Genomic DNA, 24,316 nt, shown 5'->3' with positions numbered 1-24,316 from the left:
TCCTTTTTAACGGATTCCGAGTTGGCTAATTTGTGTCAACATTCTGGCAACCCGCATGAGCTTCGAGTCTGGGGCAGGGCAGACAACTCTCCAATATTTAGAATTTGGACTGCAGTACCCATTTCAAAGGCTTGTTGTCAATCTTACATATAGCAGCTTTAAGGTAATTTTTCTCTAACTTAATTTTCCAAATGCATAATGCATTTTTAAAAAGGGGAAAAAAACACTGTTTTAGTGAATAACTTAGCAAGGCAAATAATTTCTAATTAAATAGATACATTGATTTTTGTTTTCCATTTTTTTTTATTTCAAAACGGGTATGGAATGAACAGAAGATACATGGATTACATATGATAATACTGCCAGTCATCTCATAAAGCAAGTGAACTTAAATAGTTTGTGAAGTGACTTGAATGTTTTACTTCTTGTTGAGCAAATCAACAACATCTTCATCACTGCTGCATCTTATAGAGAAATCAGTTTTCTTTTTTCAATCTGCTTGTCAAGTACCTCTTCTTCTCATCCATCATAGGCAGACCAGCTCATATTTTAAAACACTATTGGTTAAGTTTAGGCATTGTTTTGGTAAGGATGTCTTTTTTAAACATCTCATATATATTTTAAAACACTATTGGTTAGGTTCAGGCAAAACATTTATATTAGGGTATGTTTTAAAGGAAATGTAATCTAAAATTCAAAAATACCATCTGAAAACGTCACCATTTTACTTGCTTTTGGCACCCCGCAGCAGGACATTTCACAGAGAACCTGCAGCAAAATGAGATGTACAGCACATCATTTTTTAAATGCAAATATTTTGTCATGTTCATGTAAATTTCATGAGACCAGGCTGGATGCAAATGTCTACCACAGTGTGACATCACAATGTCACACAAGTTTTTTTGGCAGCTTGGCTTCAACAAATGCTCTTTTTGCAGTGAGAAGAAAGTTCTGAGTTCTGAAAATTACAGTATCTTTTTATAGTACAGTTACCATATATATATATATATATATATATATATATATATATATATATATATATATATATATAAATATCAAAAGAACAAGGGAAACTAGATTCCTTATGTCATGACCCCTTTAAGGGTCAGCCACTGAAAAACCTATACTGGTTTACCATTAATCTGAATATTGAAGGGGATGTCTATAGTGGTTACAGCCATTCAAAACATATTTTAACAATTTTAATACAATTTTCTATTTCTGTAGCCATGTGCTCTATCTTTCCATGGATCAGGAATGACTTTACAGTGTCCTTTTGAGTCCACTAATGCAAGGATAGCAGCATAACAGAGAGAAGTTTGTTATCTTTGCACAGCATATGGCCACTTTCCACCAGCTCTTTTTTCCAATGATGTAATTACAGAAGGGCAGTCAAATCTATTTCTTTATCCTAAATCTTTGAATCATATTGGTAAAAGACTTTCAAGCCCCCATAAAGCTTTATAACTATAAACAATATACTGTAAAATACTGTTCAGATTGGACGCCTTATCCAAGCAATAGCCTTGGATAAAGTGGGGACCAAAAGTCTCCGACCACATTCAAAACCTGGGATTCAAAATCAAATTAAACCTGGAGATAAAGAACTAGGATTAAAAAAAAGATTTATTAGGTAACTAATCAAATAAGCTAATTTGCGAAAATGGCCAAGTTAATTCTCTTGTTTAAAAGGCCAGATTTCATTCCTTCCACTGAAGCGCACACAGTGTTTTTTTGAAAGCAAAAGGGGACATAAAAATACAGAGAAATTCTGAAATTCATGGGGTTTTTTTAACGAATAGAAGCATTCATTAGTTTCATTAGCGGTCTGAAACTTTTGGACCCCACTGGATTTCCAAACTTAGTTTGGTCAAACTAGTGAAGATAGAGAGGGATGACATTATTAGATAAACAGGTCAAACAGACATAAGTAGTACATAATAGAGCATTGATTCACAGCTGATGACTTGCTAAGAATCATTGATTGCATTAGCATGTGCATAGCATGCAGTTATATTTGTATGATGACACTTTTGCAGTGCAGTTTTGACCGCAATCTTTCATTGGCCTCAAATGGGTGAAGGCGACTCATAAATCAGGCTAACTGGGTTAAATGCTGGGCTAAAGTGGGACCAGAGATCAGAGAGACTTTAACCCTAACCCAGTAGGGGATGTTGAAGAGGGCCATGCACATATGCACACACACACATCGAACACGTAGCTCTGTCAGCGAGTAAGTGAGTGGAGGTATGCAACAGCCAGTCACAAACATCAGCCCAGTGCAGTGTGTTTTCAGCTGACTGAGGGAAGAATGCTGCATGGCTTGTTTGGCAGATGTATTCAACAGATTAAAAAAAAAGCCCCAGTGAGGTAATTTAATTGCAGTTCTGGATAATCATCATGTAGCCTACCTTTCCACTATATCCAAAGCTTATTAACTTCCTTTGGCAGCTGATATATCCAAATGGAGCTGTTATATTCAAATGCACTACAAGGAGAGTCAATCTTCCCAGAGGGGCCTCCACCTCACACTTCTCCTAAAATACTGAACCTACAACCACATTGGTTATTCTTAGCCCAGAGTACCGGGTCTATAAGGCCATCTGAGGGGCAAGAAGCAATGATAAGGATCCACTGACACCTTTGCTAAGTACCAGCAAGTATTAAAAACCATTGAACATCAAAGAACCAGTGCAGCAAATATGGATTTATAGCAACAAAGTACTGAATCATTGCAATTGGTTTCTGCACCAACACTCAGATGTAACCTTCAGATGAGGAACATTAATTCATAATAAAGCAATAGTGCCACGGTGCTTTCTGACCACTTCTGATTTAACATTTATAACATTCACAGAAACAAGTGACTTTTCTGAGAAAAAAAAATCAATCAGAAACAGGATAAACATACTGTAGGCTGCTGTTCAATACTTTACAAAAAAAAACAAAAGGAAAACAGAGAAACCCATATTGGAACAGTTCATATATATTTGTTAAGTTATGGGCATGTGCAGTCTTATCGTTAGTCTACTAATTGAAAATATCAGGTCATTTTTATTAACTTCCGACATCAAAGCAAATTCTTGTATGGATAGCCATACATAATAGTAATACCTTCCAAAACAATATACAGTACAGTAATGTATATGTGCTGTAGAGGGGCTCCCCTTATTATGGTGAAAACAATTATATAATATCTTGACAATAGTCAAAAAAAACTTTTTTCAGAACATATAATGCAGAAAACAATGCTTTAGAATTGGTGTCATAATGTAGTTTGTCCAGCAGAACACGCTCCGACTCCACTGTTTCTGACTCTGAGCTGACGGTGGGTCTGCAGACAGGGTGGAGATAAGTGGTGCCTTCTCGGTAAGTTGATAACTAGTTTGTGAAATACATACTGGAAAGTTAATAAACAATGACCCCATCATTTTCCCTTTTCAATATAACTCATTTATATTAGTATATGATATTAATTGGTTAATTATACAGTTAAACCTGTCCCTGACAACCATGTCACTCATGTTTATCACATCTGTTTGCTACGTTAGCCAGTTATAGTTTGTTAGCGCAGTCAGTAACGTAGCAGATTGAAAGGTAAACATCAGAGCATCTTTTTGATGCTCAGCAGACAACGGTGGGGTGGTTGATTGTGTCTGTTGAGTGTTGATTTCACACTATGTTGTTGCCTAGTTGGTGAGACGCAATGCTGTAAAGTAAATAAAGTCCATCTTTTACTCTGCGTGAAAAACAAGCTTATAGCTAACTAGCTAACCATGTAGCTACTTTCATTGCTTGTCAGATGAGTGGAAGCTAATGTTTAAACATGTATTCACCAAACTGTTTTGTTCAGAAATAACAGTTTAGTACCCCCTTCATTATAAAATTATAAACATTATAAATGTAATATTTAAAAGACTAGTTTTCCAAAATTGAAAGTTTCCCCTGAACTTGTAAAGCAGAATACGGTGTAACACCGCTTGACTTGCCAATAATTGACTGGCAGTATTAAAATAGTCAGCATTTAATTAATTTTTATTTATTCTTTATTTATTTTTATTTATTCTTTATTTAAATGGTCAGCAATTGACTTATACTAAACACAGAGTACTGATGTTTTTTTAAGCTATTTATTGGATTTTTATTTATTGTTTATTTTCACAGTGTTCACTTCACTCTCATGCCATTCCATATGTGTATGACTTTCTTTCTTCTGCAAAACACAAATGAAGATCTTTAGAAAAATATCTCAGGTCTGCTGTTCCGTACAATGCAAGTGAATGGTGATCAGACCTTTGTAGCTCCAAAAATCACATAAATGAAACATAAAAGTAATCCATATGAATCCAGTGGTTAAATCCATATCTTAAAAAGCAATGTGTTTGTGGTGTGGGTGAGAAACAGAACAATATTTAAATCCTTTTTTTCTCTAAACAGGCACAACATGTAACTTTCAGATGTAAATGTGAAATGTGAAAGTGGAGATTTAGAGTAAAAAAGGACTTCAATTTTGATCTGTTTCTCACTCACACCTATTATATCACCTCTGAAGATATAGATTTAACCACTGGAGTCTCATTTCCTTTATGTGATTTTTGGAGCTACAAAAGGTCTGTTCACCATTCTCTTCCATCATATGGACCTACAGAGCTGAGATATTCTTTTAAAAATCTTTGTTTGTTCTGCTAAAGAAAGAAAGTCATACACATCTGGAATGGCATGAGGGTGAGACAATGATAAGAGAATTTTCATTTTTGGGTGAACAAACCCTTTAAGGAACTGGAACCGTTAAATTCCTTACAATTCTCATCCCTACTCAACTAAATATTAAGCATCTACCAAATGAAAAAATGCGAATGGGACTTGTATATAAATTATGTTGTCACAATATAGTGACAAGACTAGTGACAAGTGGTATAAAGAAGCATAGTTTAGGGACATTCATTCACATCAAGCCGTCATTGTGGCTTGTGACCTCATTCCTCTGGTGCATTTGTGTGTTAGTTTAGTGATGGGCACATACACACAGCATTTATTTGTTGTGAGTGGGCAGAGGGGAATTTCTGAGAAAGTGATGGGCACCTGTGGTAAGATTCCTTTCTCAGCTGAAAGCAGAGTGTGTACAACTGCATTCTCCCTGCATGGTGGCTGTTTATATAACAAGGCTTCTACTCTGTCACAGCACTCTCATCTGTCAGCTGTTTACGCTACCTCTCAGAGGTATGTTCAATTGATTCCCTTAACCTCCTCAAAGACTCACAACTAATTTAAAAGGAAACTCTGCAGAAACTGGCACTACATAAAAGGTTCCTGTTCAGAAAAGGCAGTTTAAAGAGACAGTTCAACAAAACCAAAAATGTTATCATCAATTTCTCACCCTAATGTCAATCCAAACCCATATTACTTTTTTCAGTGGAACACAAAAGGTAGTAGGTTAGCCTTAGGGCATTTTCAGACCTGTAGCTTGTATGATTTGTTCCAAAACAGGAGCTAAAATTTTAACAACATTGCATATTCTGCTTGGATGTTCACAAGGCAACATTTCAAAACGGATCAAAACTGTGTCAATAAAAGTCAAATGTGTGTAAACTGTCCCCTCATTGGTCAGAATTTTTGTTTGCTGTTCCAGGATTTAGCTCATCCATTGATATACAGGATATAACAATTGTTCAAGCATGTTTATGTCAGGCTTATGCAAAGCAACATCCGTCAGTCGGATGGATATGGTTGTCAAATTTCCATCACGGTTATATTTATTCATCATTAGTTTAGCTTTTGCATTATTTCTGCACTGAAAAGTGCCTTTTCTCATGGAGTTCTCTCGCACCCACACACACAAACAGCAGATTGAAGCCAAGTGAAAATTTTATTTCTGTCAAAAAGTTGCTGATGCCATCCTACACCAGTGTCCTGCCTCTATCCGAAAGAGAGAAGCAATCTCGTACTAAAATTACTGTACATCTGGAATTATATACTACTCATGCAAACTTTTAAATGTGTAATTATATCTAGGCTATATACTACTCTCTATGTCTAAATCCTATGTCTGGTTGATGATGAATTACAGTGACAAGCTGACCTACAGATGTCTTTTCCAAAGATCCATCAGGTATGTTCATGGTTTTTATAAGGATGTTGTTTGTTTCGTTGGTCAGTTGGATCGAATTGCATTCTCAACACAAGCAAACTGCTCCAGGGTTCATTTGCAATTGGTCCGAGACCACTGATTGTTTTGGAGCAGATCAGAGTGTGATTACCGTGTTCACATATACCTAAACATACCAAATCAAGGGAACGATAGCCACAGGTTCAGAAACAAATGCTCCACACTAGCCAGGTGTGAAAACGCCCTTAGTCACTGTACACTTTCATTGCATCTCTTTTTCCATATAATGTGAAATGAGGCTGTCAATCTGCCAGAGGAAAGAAAGTCATATGGGTTTGGAACAAAATCTGGATGTGTAAATGATGACACAATTTCCATTTTTGGGTGAACATTCTCTAAACAAATTTTTTTATGTTTTTTTGTAGACGAACAAAGAACATGAGTAACAGAAAGACAAGATAAAGAGGCAGTGATACATTGATTGTGAGAGTGCTTATAACAGTTGTAGCCCCGCTAAAAGGCTGTTTGATCTAAGGTTGTGTGCATTAGTGCAGTGATAATGGATTCTGAGAGAGCAGTCCAGGTCAGCAGCTGCTCCAGAGTCATGAGTCAGTTGGGGCCACTGTCAGATACAACACACTCTCACGGCAAAATCATCAGGATTCATATGACTTTTCTAAATTTAGCTAATTCGTATGATATAGTGTGACTGCACTCATTTGAATTCCAATGACTTTTACTACAGCCAATGACGCCGCTGGACATCGTTTTCATCGTTAAGATCGCAAAATTCTGGCCTGTTAATAGTTCCTAGAATATCAAAATCCACAAAAGGAGGTAGATCCTTTTCATATTTGGCTCCTAAACTATGGAATAGTCTCCCTAACACTGTTCGAGATGCAGACACACTCTCTCAGTTTAAGTCTAGACTAAAGACTAGCCAGGCATACACCTAATTTATCCTCCAACCCACAATTAGGCTGCTTTAGTTGGGTCTGCCGGAACCAGAAACCAGAAACATTGAGCATGAGCTCTAACTCTGCAATAAATTGAATGGCATCTATGCTAATATTATTTTATTGTTTCCATGTCTCAACCCCGGGACTCCTATCCTGAGGTCACCAGAACTGGATGGATCCAGCTCCATTCCTGCTTCGTGTTGGACTCCACTGCTACATGTCACTGAATGATGATGACTAAATGCAGCCGGTGCCAAACATCACTTCAGTTTATTATGATGGACTTCAGAGGATGAACTGATGCCAACTCCAACCTGCTTCACCTCGGTCTATTGATGGACTACGATCTTGAAATGGAATGCATAGACTAACTATTGCCAACAAAAGCCTTCATCAGCCAATTAACAAGGACAATTGCATCTATGTGAACTTCTGCAATTAATCAAGGATGGACTTCAAAGACATTGGTCATTAATCTTACAGTTCAAACACAATCGATGTTTAAACACTGCCCCTTAACACTTACTTAGTTTAATCATTTTAAACCATGATTTTAACTATACATAAGTAATATTTACATTATATTCATGATGTTAGCCAAAGGGGAACTGGCCACCACAGTTAGTCTGGTTTCTCCCAAGGTTATTTTTCTCCATTAATCAAGATCTTATGGAGTTTGTGTTCCAGTGTTCTTGTTCTTCAGTTGTGTTCTTCAGCTTGCTCACTGGGGTTATTAATACAATTATTATTTAATTATTTTTAAACACGATTAAGAATCGTATTTTATCTAACTACACAATGATGATTCATCAACATTATAGACATTACAGTTTTATCTTCTGTTAATGCTGATCTTCTGTTAAGCTGCTTTTAAACGATGTGTGTTGTGAAAGGCGCTATACAAATAAAATTGAATTGACTTGAAGTTTCCATCTAAAACACGACAATTACATGCTTCTGTCACACACAACAGCTTCTTATCATGTTTACACACTCTAATGATTGGTTAAGTTTAGATAAGGGCATAATATTAATAAGCATGTCCTTAACTCCTCGTGCACGGAACTCGCGCTTACTTCTGCAGTACACATCCGGGAATTTGCATGTGATGAAGTCGTACAAGTTTATGCAAACAACATCGTGCAAGACCATACAAAATAGTGAACTCGTAAATTATGTATGAATTTTCATGAGATTGGGTTGGTCAGATATCAAGTACAAGGCCTGAAGAGGCCAGACTTGGAGAACTTGTGCAATGTGGACAACTACATTTAGTCCAGCTTACTAACTTAACAACACATTTAAAGTGCAACTGGAATGTTGTAGGATCTCACTTCCTCAGACCAACTGCCTGGTACTTATGTTGAGTTGTTTAGAAGTAATTTCATTCAAATGTCTGTTTAAAAGTTGTGGAGAACGGTTGACACTTTAGCTAAATGTTTTGCAATCCATTCTGTGGTGTTATTATGAATTATTTGAAAGTGGTCAAAAATATTTTGTGAGAAAAATGAGTGTGAAAAGCACAAATAATATTTTCAGAGATATTCGAAATGAAAAGCGTTATGCTTGATGTTCACTGTCTGCCACACTATTCAAGATGCCATAAAATGTCTTGATGAGCACAGTTTTTTTCCTGTGTTGTATTCCCTATAAGAAAATAGCAAATAGGCTTTAGTTAAATTATAGTAATAAACCAATATTTGTTTCTTGCTAGTCAGTTACAGGTGGTGAGTATTTGGGGGGGGACTTTCTCATTCTAGACAGCATCTGATTAGACAAAAATCTGTATATTGCAGGATGAGTCATCAAATAGACCAATATATTGGTCCATTGCTTAGAAGCTAATAAATATGGAATATAAGCCACAAAACCCACATTTTTATTTCATTGTGTTTTACAGGTAGAATCACAGACATCTGTTACATCTCTGTTTAGAGTACCATCTAACTGTATATCGTGGAAAACAGTCTGAAACATTAATTCAGGACAGGGAACCTTCCAGAATGTATTTTCTGTAGTCAGGGCAGGAATTATTTTGTAAAATCTTTACGGCGTAGAGACTTGCTTTAAAAGGAATATGCCTGTTTAAAGTGCTTGAGGGATTATTGGAGCTAGGGTATCCGAACTGCAGACAATTGTTTGCTTATGTCATCACTGTGGGTCTTACAATGATTCAGTGGAAGTTCTATGAAAATGAATGGGATTAACTTAAGTTTAATGCCTTTTAAAAGGCATCACCTCTTCATACACAGCGGTATTATTTCTGAGGGAGTTTTCCTTGCAAGTAGTGACTACAGATGAAAACATTACCCTGAAGTACTGGAGTCTGGCTTCGAATTTAAGGGTAACTAGGTCACTTTACTCCAGTCTGGTCTCATGAACATTACATGACCATGGCAACATTTAGCAAAATTAATTTAAGTGCTTTTTTGTACACTTTGCTGCAAAGTGTACAAAAGTTTTAATGAGTAAATCTTACCTGTCTAACCTTATATTTTAACCTGAACCTCACCAATAGTGTTAAATCAAATGAGAGGTAAACAAAACAGACATCCTTAAACTAAACCAATGGCTAAACCTAACCGTGTCAAAAAACAAGACAAGAAATGAAAAGAAAATTTTCTGAAGCAACCGCGTCATCTCGTGTCTCTTCTATGACACTCTCAGCTGTCAGCTTGCAACTCTCATGCCAGCTTGCATGCTTGACTGGTCTCGTACCTGTTACTTCAGATTCCAAAGTCAAACAATCAGGATAGTGAATGCGAAAGCTAATTACATTGGAATGATGTGTAAATGTAAGCGAGTCTGTAATACAAGCATTAAAATGTATTGTTTTTCAAATTGTGTTGAAGTAAAAGTGTTTTGATATACTAACATAGCAGAATGTGAGAAATACTGTGAAAAATAAGTGTTTATAAAGTCATAATCTGCCTTTGTAGACATGATAGGTGTGAAAGTAAACAAAACGCACATGTGACCAGAACACACACACACACAAGACAAGACAGTCACAGTGTAAGTCAATGAACTGCTTTATTAAATAAAAAGCAGGCGAAGGTACAATAAGGAAAATCCAGCAGGAGAATGGTCAGGGAAAGCGTAGAGTCGAGAGCCGGGGAATCAGGATATAACAATAGGGCAATAGCAAAAGAGTGGTCACAGAAAGCAAGGGGGTCAAAGCCGGGATAAACAGGATGTATAGACTAACTAGGGCGAAGAACAAGACGAGACTAGCGGGAACAGAGACAGGGGAACGAGAGGAATGGGGAGCTGGCAAGCTAAGAAGAAACGAATCACAGGGGGGTCAAAACTAGACGAGACTAGCGGGGGCAAAACACGGGAATCTAAATACAATAACCAACGGGATTCAAACGGAAGGATAGTGTATTTATAGGGGCGAGTGCAGGTGTAAACAATGAGTGGGGATTGGAAGCGCGTGAGTGCGGGTGGTGATAATGTTCTGGCTCATGGGAGCAGGCATGTGAGTCAGAAGGGGGAGAGAGTTTACGAGCGAGAGCTCGTAATAGCAAAACCAGGCGTGGAAGCCCGAGGGAGGAAAAAGAGCGTATGAGCTCAAGGGGGAGGAGCGAGGGAGCAGGAAGCGAGCACGCTCGCGGAGTGCATGTGTGCGTGCTCGAGGAAGCGGAGATGGGGCAGAGGAGCGGGGTTCGTGACAGTACTCCCCCCTCTATAATGGACGGCTCCTGACGGCCGTGCTCGGCTGCTAAGCTCGAGGGAACAGAACGAGCGTGTGAGCTCGCGGGGGGCAGAACGAGCGTGTGAGCTCGCGGGGGGCAGAACGAGCGTGTGAGCTCGCGGGGGCAGAACGAGCGTGTGAGCTCGAGGGAACAGAACGAGCGTGTGAGCTCGCGGGGGGCAGAACGAGCGTGTGAGCTCGCGGGGGCAGAACGAGTGTGTAAGCTCGAGGGAACAGAAAACCCACAAAACACACAAACAATATGAGGGCAGTCCAAGGGGGATAGAAGGTACAAAAGGGAAATAAAACAGTCCATGGGGGTCAATGGGCAGTTCAAGGCAAGGTCCGGAGGCCAGGGAAGAGGCCACAGGACAGGGAGAGGGTCAGGAGGTCCGTGCTGAGCCGTGAAAGGCGGAGCCGTCAGAGGCGGCACCGTAAGCAGCTCTGGAGGTGGGGTTCTGGAAGGCTCTGGAGGTGGAGCCGAAGGAGGCTTTAGGGGCGAAGGCCTGGAAGGCTCTGGAGGTGGAGCCGAAGGAGGCTTTAGGGGCGAAGGCCTGGAAGGCTCTGGAGGTGGAGCCGAAGGAGGCTTTAGGGGCGAAGGCCTGGAAGGCTCTGGAGGTGGAGCCAAGGGAGGCTTTAGGGGCGAAGGCCTGGAAGGCCCTGGAGGTGGAGCCAAGGGAGGTGACGTCATGGGAGGTTTCCGAGGCGACGGCCTGGCAGGCTCTGTAGTCTCGGGGGGGTAGAACCGTAGGAGGCTTGGGAGGCGGAGCCGCAGGAGGCTCGGGAGGCGAAGCTCTAGAAGGCTCTGAAGTCTTAGGGAGCAGAGCCGTAGGAGGCTCGGGAGGTGGAGCCATAGGAGGCTCTGGAGGGGGAGCCGTAGGAGGCTCGGAAGGCGAAGCCGTGAGAGGCTTGAGGGGTGGAGCCATGAAAGACTCGAGGGGCGGAGCCCTGAGAGGCTCGAGGGGAGGAGGAGCCCTGAGAGACTCGAGAGACAAAGCCGTGAGAGGCTTGAGGGGTGGAGCCATGAAAGACTCGAGGGGAGGTGGAGCCCTGAGAGGTGGAGGAGCCCTGAGAGACTCGAGAGGCAAAGCCGTGAGAGGCTTGAGGGGTGGAGCCATGAAAGACTCGAGGGGTGGAGCCCTGAAAGACTCGAGAGGCGAAGCCGTGAGAGGCTTGAGGGGTGGAGCCATGAAAGACTCGAGGGATGGAGCCCTGAAAGACTCGAGAGGCGAAGCCGTGAGAGGCTTGGAAGGAGGGGGAGCCCTAAGGGACTTGAGGGGTAGAGCTCTGGGAGGCTCGTGAGGAGGAGCCCTAGGAGGCTCGAGAGGAGGAGCCCTGGGAGGCTCGAGAGGAGGAGCCCTGGGAGGCTCGAGAGGAGGGACCCTTGGAGGATCGAGAGGAGGAGCCCTGGGAGGCTCGAGAGGAGGAGCCCTGGGAGGCTCGAGAGGGGGAGCCCTGAGAGACTCGTGCGGCGGAGCCCGGGAGGGCTCTGAGGGGCGAGCAGAGGCTGACAGAGCCGTGGAAGACTCTGAGGGCGGAGCAGAGGTCTGCAGAGCCGTGGAAGACTCTGAGGGAGGAGCAGAGGTCTGCAGAGCCGTGGAAGACTCTGAGGGCGGAGCAGAACCCGGCAGAGCCGTGGAAGACTCTGGGGGCGGAGCAGAACCCGGCAGAGCCGTGGAAGACTCTGGGGCCGGAGCAGAACCCGGTAGAGCCGTGGAAGACTCTGGGGGCGGAGCAGAACCCGGCAGAGCCGTGGAAGACTCTGGGGGAACCTCTGCGGTCTTGAGCACAAGACGAGACTGGGGAGAAGGGGCCCTCTTCCTTCTCTGACGTCTTCGGCCAACAGGGGATGTGGCCATGGGGACGGTCGAGGTTACAGGCGCTGGCTCTGGGGCGGTCGAGGCTACAGGCGCTGGCTCGCTGACCGTGGCGGACATGGGCACTGGCTCGTTGGCCGTGGCGGGCATGGGCGCTGGCTCGTTGGCCTTGGCGGGCATGGGCGCTGGCTCATTGGCCGTGGCGGGCATGGGCGCTGGCTCTCTGGCCGTGGCAGGCATGGGCGTTGACTCGCTGGCCGTGCCAGGCTTCGAGACTGGGGCCGTTACAGGCTTCGGGACTAGGGCCGTGGTTGGCTTCAAGACGGGGGCCGTGGTTGGCTTCAAGACGGGGGCCGTGGTAGGCTTCAAGACGGGGGCCGTGGTATGGAACGCTGGTTCAGTTTCTGCCTCCCCCACGGTAAACGAGGAACCAGCGTACAGTAGGGCGAGGTCAATAAACTGAGCCAGGTTAAGGGAGCAGCGACCACCAGGCATTAATGATGAGGTTGGCTCATTCAGTCCACATTGAAAAATGTCTTCCAGAGCCACCTCATCAAAATTCACCTGGTACGCCAGGGCACAAAAATCCATAACAAAAACCTCCAAGGGTTGACTCCCCTGACGCAACCCCAAGAGTCGGCCGCTGGCTCCTTAATGTCGAGGGCGGGGTTATGGGTTACACAACCGCTGCCTCGCATAAAAACCCCTTGGTCAGCGTCTGAAGAGCCGAAAAACCTCTCCGGGGGTGGAGAGCTCACGGTGCTCGGACATGCATAGGACGCATAAACGGGCTCAGGGGCAGACACAGGTGAAACCGGGTGAAATAAATCAGAAATAGCGCATACCTGCTGCCCCTGGGCCGTGAGCGCGTGGTCATCACTCCCAGCTGCAAATCCGCGCACAGAACGCGCCGCGACAATCCGCTCTATTGAGCTGCGCGAATCCTCCGCGTGAAACATTGTGACTGTCTGCGGTGAGGTTGGTTATTCTGTGACCAGAACACACACACACACAAGACAAGACAGTCACAGTGTAAGTCAATGAACTGCTTTATTAAATAAAAAGCAGGCGAAGGTACAATAAGGAAAATCCAGCGGGAGAATGGTCAGGGAAAGCGTAGAGTCGAGAGCCGGGGAATCAGGATATAACAATAGGGCAATAGCAAAAGAGTGGTCACGGAAAGCAAGGGGGTCAAAGCCGGGATAAACAGGATGTATATACTAACTAGGGCGAAGAACAAGACGAGACTAGCGGGAACAGAGACAGGGGAACGAGAGGAATGGGGAGCTGGCAAGCTAAGAGGAAACGAATCACAGGGGGGTCAAAACTAGACGAGACTAGCGGGGGCAAAACACGGGAATCTAAATACAATAACCAACGGGATTCAAACGGAAGGATAGTGTATTTATAGGGGCGAGTGCAGGTGTAAACAATGAGTGGGGATTGGAAGCGCGTGAGTGCAGGTGGTGATAATGTTCTGGCTCATGGGAGCAGGCATGTGAGTCAGAAGGGGGAGAGAGTTTACGAGCGAGAGCTCGTAATAGCAAAACCAGGCGTGGAAGCCCGAGGGAGGAAAAAGAGCGTACGAGCTCAAGGGGGTGGAGCGAGGGAGCGGGAAGCGAGCACGCTCGCGGAGTGCATGTGTGCGTGCTCGAGGAAGCGGAGATGGGGCAGAGGAGCGGGGGTGTTCGCTGACCTTTTCTGCATATCGTGGCACCGTTTTGTGGTCAGTTCTGCATAACGCGGCTCATTTTAGCTTAAAGCGGCCCATTCGGACCATTTTGTGGCCAACCCACTGGCCCGCTCAGTTCTCCCAATGGCCAGTCCGCCCCTGAACGGCCCCAAAGTGCGGCGGCCCACCGGGAAAATGCCCGGTATGCCAGATTACCAGTCCAGCCCTGGATGCTAGCAACAGCAGCAGTTCAGATATAGTTTTGCACTACCGACTGAAAGTCAATCTGAGAGCTTGGCCATGGATGACATAAACACAAATGTATTTACAAATGTATTGGGAGGATATTGCAATGGCTCACTTCCACTGTATCCCATCTATGCGACACTCGATTCTGACCAGTTGCACACAGACTTGGCAGAAAAGACAGACAGACATGAAGACTCCCCTCAGTGCTAGACCCCTGCTGTCAGGTGGTTTCTCTTCTCAATAAGTTCCATAAAAAGTATTCACAGAAGAGAGAAAATGAACTGAGAAGTTTTCAGCATAGATCTATGGTTCTAGTTTGCTGTTCCTCACTGACATCATTCTGTTCCTTCCACAAGGGTCATAACCACAATAGACATTTAGGGGGACATGTCCAGATAAAGATATACATAACAAAAATGGTTCAAGTTACAGACCAAAACAAAGTATGATTGATTTTGTATCTTCATCGCTTGTATCTATCTACTTCACATCTAATATTCTGCAAAGCTTTAACTAATGAAACTTATAATTATTTAAATAATCTTAACCCTTAAAAGGTTTTTGCATCCTGGGGGATACAAACATTTAAGTGTCAAATGAAAAGGGGTTCCTGTAAGTGCCCACAATTAACTCAACTCACAATCTTTATCTAAAAGTAAAAAGACAGCATTTTATGATAGGGCAGCTGACCTTGAGGCAAACAATCTTATATTTTCAATGTTATTTTTATGATTTCTACATGCTATAAATGAAAAAATAAAAGCACTATTTTAGAAAAATATTGGAAATCTTTGGGCCCTCCCGTGTTGAAAAATGGCAATAAATTAGTTTTCAGGGGTACCTTTATATTCCTGCCCTTTTTAGGGTTAATACTGTACGTCAATAACACTTAAGGCCACTATCTAATAACAATAATCTCTTTCCACCATTCCAGAGTGCCCAAGAGAATTTTGACAGTAACAGTCTCTAAAATACAGCACAGTCTTCGTAGAGAAAAGAGATTTAAAACCTCTTGACTCAGCCTTGATTTCAAGGCTTAGCTGATATGTTAGGACACATCTGCAGTAACAGGTGCTACATATGAGGGGGTCGGGGTCCTCTGGGGTGTGTTACAAGTGAAGACACTGATACCTTAGACTTCCTCAAGATAGCAGGGAGTCACTTTCCCTGGGCCATGAACTACCCCCTCCAGCCAGGCACTGTGAGACAAAAGATCTATATTTTCCCAGCACAAAATACTCACTCCTATTTGCGACTTTACTTATGTACATTAGGAGGATTCTTCTCACATTACTTAATAGCAGCTGGGAGTTAATTACCTTGTTATGAACAAACAAGAAGCAATTAGGCTAATAGTGACCGTACTTCAGTAGTGCAAAGTTTTGCCCTCACAACATTCAAGAGCAGGTCAAGCTCAAAAGGGTGTAAAATCACTCAGAACACATATTCAAGAATAGAACAGAATAAAAAAGAACAATGTGTTAGTTTTTCCTTTTCTTTTTAAAACTATTTAAAATTTAACAATTCTAAAAAAAAATAATAATAATTCTGAGAATTTCAGTAAAGTGATACATTCTATGAATGAATGAGTGAAATCTACATGTACATTAAATATAAATGGAAAATGAGGATAAAAAGTAATGTACAAGTAATATTTATTTTGCACTATTCCAGGATTATTATAAAACCCCATGAATTAAATGAACAAAAAATATATATGAAATGTGCCAAGACCAAAACTGAAGAAAATAAACAAAACATATTTGTCTCTCAATATGAGGAATGAAATGTTAACATGGAGGCATTACACTAGCAGTTAAAAAAGCTTTTAATACAAATTAAAGCATGCAATAACACTACATTTTCTGATTCTTTGGTTAAATTAGGCTTTAACAACAGATTGTTGTTGTCGACTCTCTTCAAATTGTATGCCGAGACTGCCTTACTGTGAGCAGAGAAGAAAGAGAACATGCCAGCAACATTCTGTCTGGTTGCTGTGGGTACACTGGAAAATAATGGTACAATAGCCTTGAAGTTTCTGGGATTGATGATTCTGTTTTTGATGTTTCCTGGAAACAACAAGGAAACTTAAAAGTCCTTTTCTAAACAGATGAGCTCCTTGTACGGAGAACACAGCCCACCTACAAAGACCGTACTGTATCCAACTCCACACTCACTTTATCTTCATGATCTAGCAATCAAATGCTTCCTACCAGTTCACTTTTTCAATAAACTGTCTCCATCACACAACAAAACATTTAGCTATTGTTTAAACTTCAGATACTGGCAAATATAGGAAGGTTTATAGCATGTTTTTAACTACAATGCCCTGCTGCTCTTACAGGTGTCCTCAACTTATAATCATTCAACTTTGCTCATTGTCAGCTGTTGCATACAGTTGTTTACAACACACCTTGATGAACACACGCTATTTTGCAGTGTGTGTGATATACATTTTAGCAGCAGGTAAGTACACTTTACCAGAGAATTCACTTTACAAAAAAAAAATCAGAATTTCTCTGTTGTCATCTCCCTTTCCAAACAGTGCCAGATCCTCCACATCTTACACTGCCTGACACTTCCCTGGCAGAGTCACCGAGCTACCACTTGCTCTGAAATAACCTCTGTCACCTCATTGTTCCATCATGAGCATATGGTCAACAACGAGTAGATTACTATGTCATTCAGCCAGAACCTGAGAAAGTGATATAGGTGCCCAGCAGAGCAAACACTGAACACTCCCCCCAACATTAGTTAATGGTGGTGCTCGTAACGTTCTAAATATGTACTTTTTAGGTTTTGTTTTTAACAACGAAACTGTTAGTTGGGTGTAATTCTAAAAATACAAAAACAAATATGGTCAATTTACTTAGTTGACATGTTCAATTCCTACAAATAAAAAAAAACACCCCAAATCCCCCTACCCCCACCCCACTAAACTTATACACTTGCTATTGCCTACATTTTGACCACGACCCCGAAAATTACTGTACCATGATAAACCATAATTGTTTGGCAAAATACCCTAGTTACCATCAATCTCATAATGCAAAATTAAATTAAACTAAATGACTTAAACTTTTTTTTACTTTTTCAAAAATTACAAATATTTAATTATTTTAAAGTATAGCTGTGTTAACTATGGTAGTGGAAAGTTTACTTTAACAAAATAAAATGCCTTCATGAAGACAAAAAAAACAAACAAACAAAAAAACACAATAGATGCACAGAATAAAACAACAGATGCTGTTCGGATGACAGCACGCACGGGACTGGACAGACTCTCACCCGCACAAGGTTGCTGACAGCCGCTTGCACTGCCGCCACAGGGCTCGTGAGATCTGGGATCGCTTTCCCATCAACTTCGCCCTCCTCGTGCATGATAACCAAGTGGGATATCTGCTGAGCCACTGGCTCCAGGATACTCTCTATCGTCTTGGTATGGAAAACCGGCATCCTATAATCTAAATATTCTCAACCCAAGTGAGAAAAAACGCACGTGCTCACTCCAAGCAATGACTTAGTCCTGCGTTTCCCCCTCCACCGTTATTTCTTTCAACTGCACCGCGAGCCAAACGTCTATTCCCAAGCCTATTCCACTCATGCAGAGAAATCCTCATCGGTCGACGCCTTCTGTGGATAACCAAACCAAGGTGCCCGGTGAGTGAGAGCGAAAGCACGACTTAAAAGAATCAGTGCTCGTCAACCAATCAGCATAAAGGTTTTCACGCCAGCCTGAGGATGTGATTGGTGCACATTGACGCTATATCCACTCTCCTCCGCCCCACCCTGCCTTGAGAAGAGCGCCAGAGCTTCCCTCACTACGTCATGCATTCAAAAGCCAAAAATGGAATGCGTCGAACTGGAATGACCAAGTGAGGATTCCATGTATTATTTGTATATGACTAAACTATAGTCAATGGTGTGAGTTAAACGGCTACAAAGTAACTGATGGTCAGTGACAGGTCTTTCTATACTTCGCTATTCATCCCTTCGTGACGTATTGCCTGATTGTTGACGACTGTTTGGATGCTGTTGTGCAGCAAGTTAGGTTCAGCAGTTCAGGTATCTCACCTATCTCTAAAATATCCTTAAATACCTAATAACGTAACTACATAATTTCATAGGCAAATGGAAACATTATATATAAATTTCTTATTCATGTTATAACGTTCTATATTGTGTACCACCACTACTAGACAAACAAAATTCAATTGGACTCAAAATCAATTTGCTTAAAGGGGTAGTTCACCCATAAATGAAACTTCTCTCATCATTTACTCAACCTCATGCCATCCCAGATGTGTATGACTTCCTTTGCAGTTTGCAAAGATTTTTAGAACATTTTCTTAGCTTTGTTTGTCCATTCAATGCAAGTGAATGGTGGCAAAATGTTGAAGCTCCAAAAAGCACATAACGGCAACATTAAAGTAATTAATGGACTGCAGTGGTTAAATCCATGTCTTCTGAAGCGATATGATAGGTGTGGGTGAGAAACAGATCAATATGTAAGTCCTCTTTTCTATAGCTTGTCCTCCCTGCCCAGTAAGTGGTGATGTACATGAAGAATCGAATTGCTGAAAACAAAAGAATAAGAATGTGAAAGTGGAGATTTATAAAATAAAAAAGGACTTAAATATTGATCTGTTTCTCACCCACACCTGTCATTTCACTTCTGAAGACACTACGTTCACACAGTCAGTGTTTGGGAATGACAACCGTATTTACTTAGAGGTGTGAGTCTTGAAATGTTATCACAGTTGCTGCCTTGTTATTAAATAAATTAGTCCAGTTGAGGCATGAGTTCATCCATCAGATCATATTTAGCCGACAGCGGGAGGGGCTTTTGTAGCTCACTGAGTATTGACACTGACTACCACCCCTGGAGTCGCGAGTTCGAATCCAGGGTGTGCTGCGTGACTCCAGCCAGGTCTCCTAAGCAATCAAATTGGCCCGGTTGTTAGGGAGGGTAGAGTCACATGGGGTAACCTCCTCGTGGTCATGATTAGTGGTTCTCGCTCTCTGATGGCGGTCGAGGATTCCCCCTATACTATGTAAAGCGCTTTGAGTGCCTAGAAAAGCACTATATAAATGTAAGGAATTATTATTATTAATGGGGTAAGTTGTGCGTGGATCATGGAGAGTAACATGAGCTTCCACATGCTGTGAGTCTCCACGGTGTTATGCACGACAAGCCTCATTATAAAATGCGAGGATTGACGGCCTCAGAAGAGGAGGCATCTGAGACTTGTCCTCTGCCACCCGGATTGAGGTGAGTAACCATGCCACCACGAGGACCTACTAAGTAGAGGGAATTGGGCATTCCAAATTCGGAGAAAAGGGGATAAAAAAATGTGATTGAACAGCTTGCAGAACGCACCTTTTGTGTTGTGCGGCTCGTGCCTGTGAGCATCCGGTGGAAGACTGACTGCCCATATTGAGACGTTCCGTTTGAAGACTAAAAGACAGGGCTTCATTTTGACTTCTGATGATGTAACATCTGCCTGAAAATAATGTTTCATGTTATCATCATGTATAATTCACAGGTAAGGTCTTTAGACAAGCAAGACCCCGTGGTAACTTTTCAGACACCATTCAGCACTAATATGGAAGAAAACACAAAGCAATTGTAAGGCTACCAAATAAGGAGAGATTTCAGATGGAGGAGCAGAGAAGTGCCTTGCTAAGAAGGTACATTGTTTATTATGTAAGAAGCAGCTTCCATTGCACCTTTTAAGTGCAGAATCACCTGGGGAGACTGCTTGCGTATGTAGGACGTTGTCTGCATTCTCTCAATGTTCTCAGACTTAACAGAAGATCTCCTGCTTTGGTTGTGCTTTTCCACTATTTTTGAAGTTGCCAAGTTGTCTTCAGCATTTCAGACAGGGTTTTTATTATGCAAAATTATTTTAGTAGCCTTCTGAATATAATAATACCTAACACATTTGTTTAGAATGTACTGTTTAAAAACAGCTGACTGATAATTATGGTTACTGATAACAAATTGCAATTATTAATAGTCCTTTTAAATACCTAGATATGATTGTTGTAAATCATATTACTGTTACTGGTGTTATAACTGTTTGAACAGTGCAGTGCTGGGCCAATTATAGCCTAGATGAGTAATGCTGTGCTCAGCAATTTTATATCATCCATAGACCCAGTGTTATTATAGTTAACGAAAACTAAAACTAGCTATGTAAATGTAAATTATTACTTTTATGCTGCCTTTATGTGCTTTTTTGAGCTTCACAGTTTTGGGCCCTACTGACCTGCATTGTATGGACCTACAGAGCTGAAATATTCTTCTAAAAAAACTTTATATGTGTTCACCAGAAGAAAGAAAGTCATACACATCTGGGATGGCATGAGTGTGAGTAAATGATTCACAAGGTGAACACTCTCCACTGAACATCGACGGCTCCTCTGTGGAGATCGTCAAGGGCACCAAATTCCTTGGTGTTCACCTGGCGGAGAACCTCACCTGGTCCCTCAACACCAGCTCTATCACCAAGAAAGCCCAGCAGCGTCTCTACTTTGTTCGAAGGCTGAGGAAAGCACATCTCCCACCCTCCATCCTCACTACATTCTATAGAGGGACTATTGAGAGCATCGTGAGCAGCTACATCACTGCCTGGTTTGGGACTTGCACTGTTTCGGACCGCAAAGCCCTGCAGAGGATAGTGAGGACAGCTGAGAAGAACATCAGGGTCTCTCTTTTTGGGTGATTAGTTTATTAATGATTTATAATCATTTAAGGAAATACAGATGGATACAATCTGGATCAAGCTTTATTGTCCTTTGTCATTTTACCCATATTCATCCTATATTATAAAATTTGCAACATGTACAATCCACATTAAACATGAAATTACCACTAGATAGAGGTAACACAAGACTACCCTGAGAATTGAAATTATATTAGATTTTTTAAATTACACCAGTAAACACTCAGCTTTGGCAGCCATAAAAAAATACTAAAACTAAGATAAAAACTAAATGAACTGAAACTACAAAGCACAAAGAAAAGAAAAAGTAAGCTAAAACTAACAGGCAAACTGAAAAATAAAGAAAAATAAACTAAATTGTTATGACAAATTGAATATAAAATAGAATTAAAAACTAAATTAAAAATCCAAAACTAGCACTGCATGATTGACCTGCTGAGTTGTTCATATTTGCTGCATTTGCACCCCATAGTCTTATGTGATTGATATAAACACACTTTATCTCTCATATACATTGAAACCTATAAATAACCTAGAAATAAACAGAAAGTTGTGACAATAAACATCTTAATTCCTTAAAAAAAAGATGATCTTTGGAACATTCTCAAATCATGTTGGGATAATATGGATCAACAGGTTTTGCACAAACTTGTATGGCAAGCCGAATTAATGTTTATTCATTTGCGTTATTTTAATTGTTGATATCAACAATTAAATTTTATCTAGTTAAAATTCTAATTCTTGATATCAATAATTTAATTTCCACTATTTTTCACACCAATATGTAATTGACTCCTATTCAAAACACAATTATTGATATCAAAAATTAGTTTCTAGTTGAAAGTCCAATTTAACATATCAACAATTATATTATTACTACTAAAAATATAATTTTCGATATCAAGAATGTAATTTCTACTAGTGGAAATGCCAATTTTTTACAGCAACAATTGAATTCCAACTTGCAAATTGCTCATTTTTAATATCAGATATTCAGTTTTTACTAGTGACCAATTTCATTTCAGATATCTGTAATGTAGTTGTTACTAGTAAGAAAGTCTTTTTAGATATTATTAATTACACTCCAAATTATTGATATATGAAATCAATTTCCAAATATCAGAAATACCAATTGGAACATGTGAAATACATTTACAGATATCAAGGATTAGCATTTTAACTAGTGAAAATTTAATTGTTGATATCTGTAATTACCTTTGCAATTTTCTGGTGCCCTTTTAACTTTTAATCACATGAAGAATATGAATTGGTGATATCAACAATTACATTTTCACTAATTAAAATGCTACTTCTTGATATCAGGAATGTAATTTCTACTAGTGGAAATGGCAATTTTTTATATCAGTTATTACAATTCCACTAGTAAAAACGTGAATTTTTGATATCAGCAATGACGTCATCACTCGTGGAAATATATTCTTGATATCAAAAATGGAATTTAAATCAGTTTAAACTATAATTCTTGATATCTGTAACTGAATTCTTACATGTCAAAAAGTAATTATTACATGTTGAAATGTAATTGTTACTAGGTAAAATGGTAATTTCAGATATCATAATTTCCTTTTTGAATATGTGCATAATAATGAGTACCTTATGAATATAAAAAAGAAAGGTATTGAACCACGCAGGGGATACACAATGGGAAAAGAGAACCGCTTATTCATCCCCGTTTTCTCTGTCGTTTATAACCAACACTTTTTCATTTTTCATATCAGCACCACAAGGGCTTTAAAAACTTATGATTTTGCAATGTGTATCGAGATATGTCCATCTGCAGAACTGCAGAGCCACAGCAGGTGTTAGGAGATTAGCGCCATCTATCGTTTATCATTTCATTTGTTTGCTTTTTTAGATTGAAAATGTGCTGCTTTAACGTTGATTTCATTACTATCTAAAACACTTAATAGCCTTTTCAACACTTTTTTTGAATATATTTTTTGAAAATATATTAGTAAATATTGAAATGACCATTAACCAAGATTAACAAATGCTGTAAAAGTATTGCTCATTGTTTTTCAAGTTAACAAATGAAAACTTATTGTAGTGTGTTACCAATTTGACAATACTATATGTGCTCATTTGATTTCCTTCCTGTTCATAAAGTTACAAAGAGTACTTTAAAAAGACACAAAGAATGAATGGGCATTTAATGTCATATGCATTTAATCATATCACATTCAAAATAAACATTCAATTACAAGGACTTACAAAACATGTACATTGCAAAAAAAAAATCAATATTACATTAGACATTTTTAATAAAAAAAATAAATAAATAATACATTTTAACTCAAATAATTATTTAAACAACAAAAGCAACAACATTTTTTTTTTAAAATACAAACCGATCGACAATCGAACTGTTTCCAGAATAATATTCATTATGACAACCAATTTAAAGGTGCAGTATGTAAGATACTGAAACCCTTGTTATTAATGACACTTGTGGCCATTAAGTGAACTGCAGCCAGCTACCTGTTGCTCTCGCTCGTGCACACACTCCATAGGGACATGATTGAGTGAGCATCAGCCAAAACAACGATGTAAGATACAAAGATACTGAACGTGATTCTAAAAATACTTTATTAATTGTACAGTTGAAGTCAGAAGTTTACATACACATTAGCCAAATACATTTCACAGTTCCGGACATTTAATCGTAGATAACATTCCCTGTCTTAGGTCAGTTTGGATCGCTACTTTATTTTAAGAATGTGAAATGGCAGAATAATAGTAGAGAGAATAATTTATTTCAGCTTTTATTTCTTTCATCACATTCCCAGTGGGTCAGACGTTTACAAACACTTTGTTAGCATTGCCTTTAAATTGTTTATCTTGGTTCAAATATTTTTCGTAGCCTTCCACAAGCTTCTCACAATAAGTTGCTGGAATTTTGGCCCATTCCTCCAAATAGAACTGGTGTAACTGAGTCAGATTTGTAGGCCTCCTTGTTCGCACACACTTTTTCAGTTCTGCCCACATATTTTTGGATTGAGGTCAGAGCTTTGTGATGGCCACTAAAATACCTTGACTTTGTCCTTAAATCTTTTTGTAAATTGGAGGT

General features: G+C 40.4%; 1 protein-coding gene across 2 annotated transcripts in view; it reads right to left on the bottom strand.

The window, feature by feature from the left end:
* Positions 1-18,130, bottom strand: part of LOC127618174 (vinculin-like) — a 77,744-nt gene extending 59,614 nt beyond the window's left edge. For both annotated transcript variants that reach the window (XM_052090470.1, XM_052090471.1), the window contains exon 1: positions 17,789-18,130. In XM_052090470.1, the coding sequence (XP_051946430.1) occupies positions 17,789-17,956 (168 nt within the window). In that variant the 5' untranslated portion in view covers positions 17,957-18,130. The remainder of the gene's footprint in view (positions 1-17,788) is intronic.
* Positions 18,131-24,316: the final 6,186 nt, after the last annotated feature.

This window comes from Xyrauchen texanus, chromosome 24, assembly GCF_025860055.1.
Source record: "Xyrauchen texanus isolate HMW12.3.18 chromosome 24, RBS_HiC_50CHRs, whole genome shotgun sequence".
NCBI lineage: Eukaryota > Metazoa > Chordata > Actinopteri > Cypriniformes > Catostomidae > Xyrauchen > Xyrauchen texanus.
Note: the sequence above shows the minus strand (reverse complement) of the source record. Positions and strands in the feature narration are given on the sequence as shown.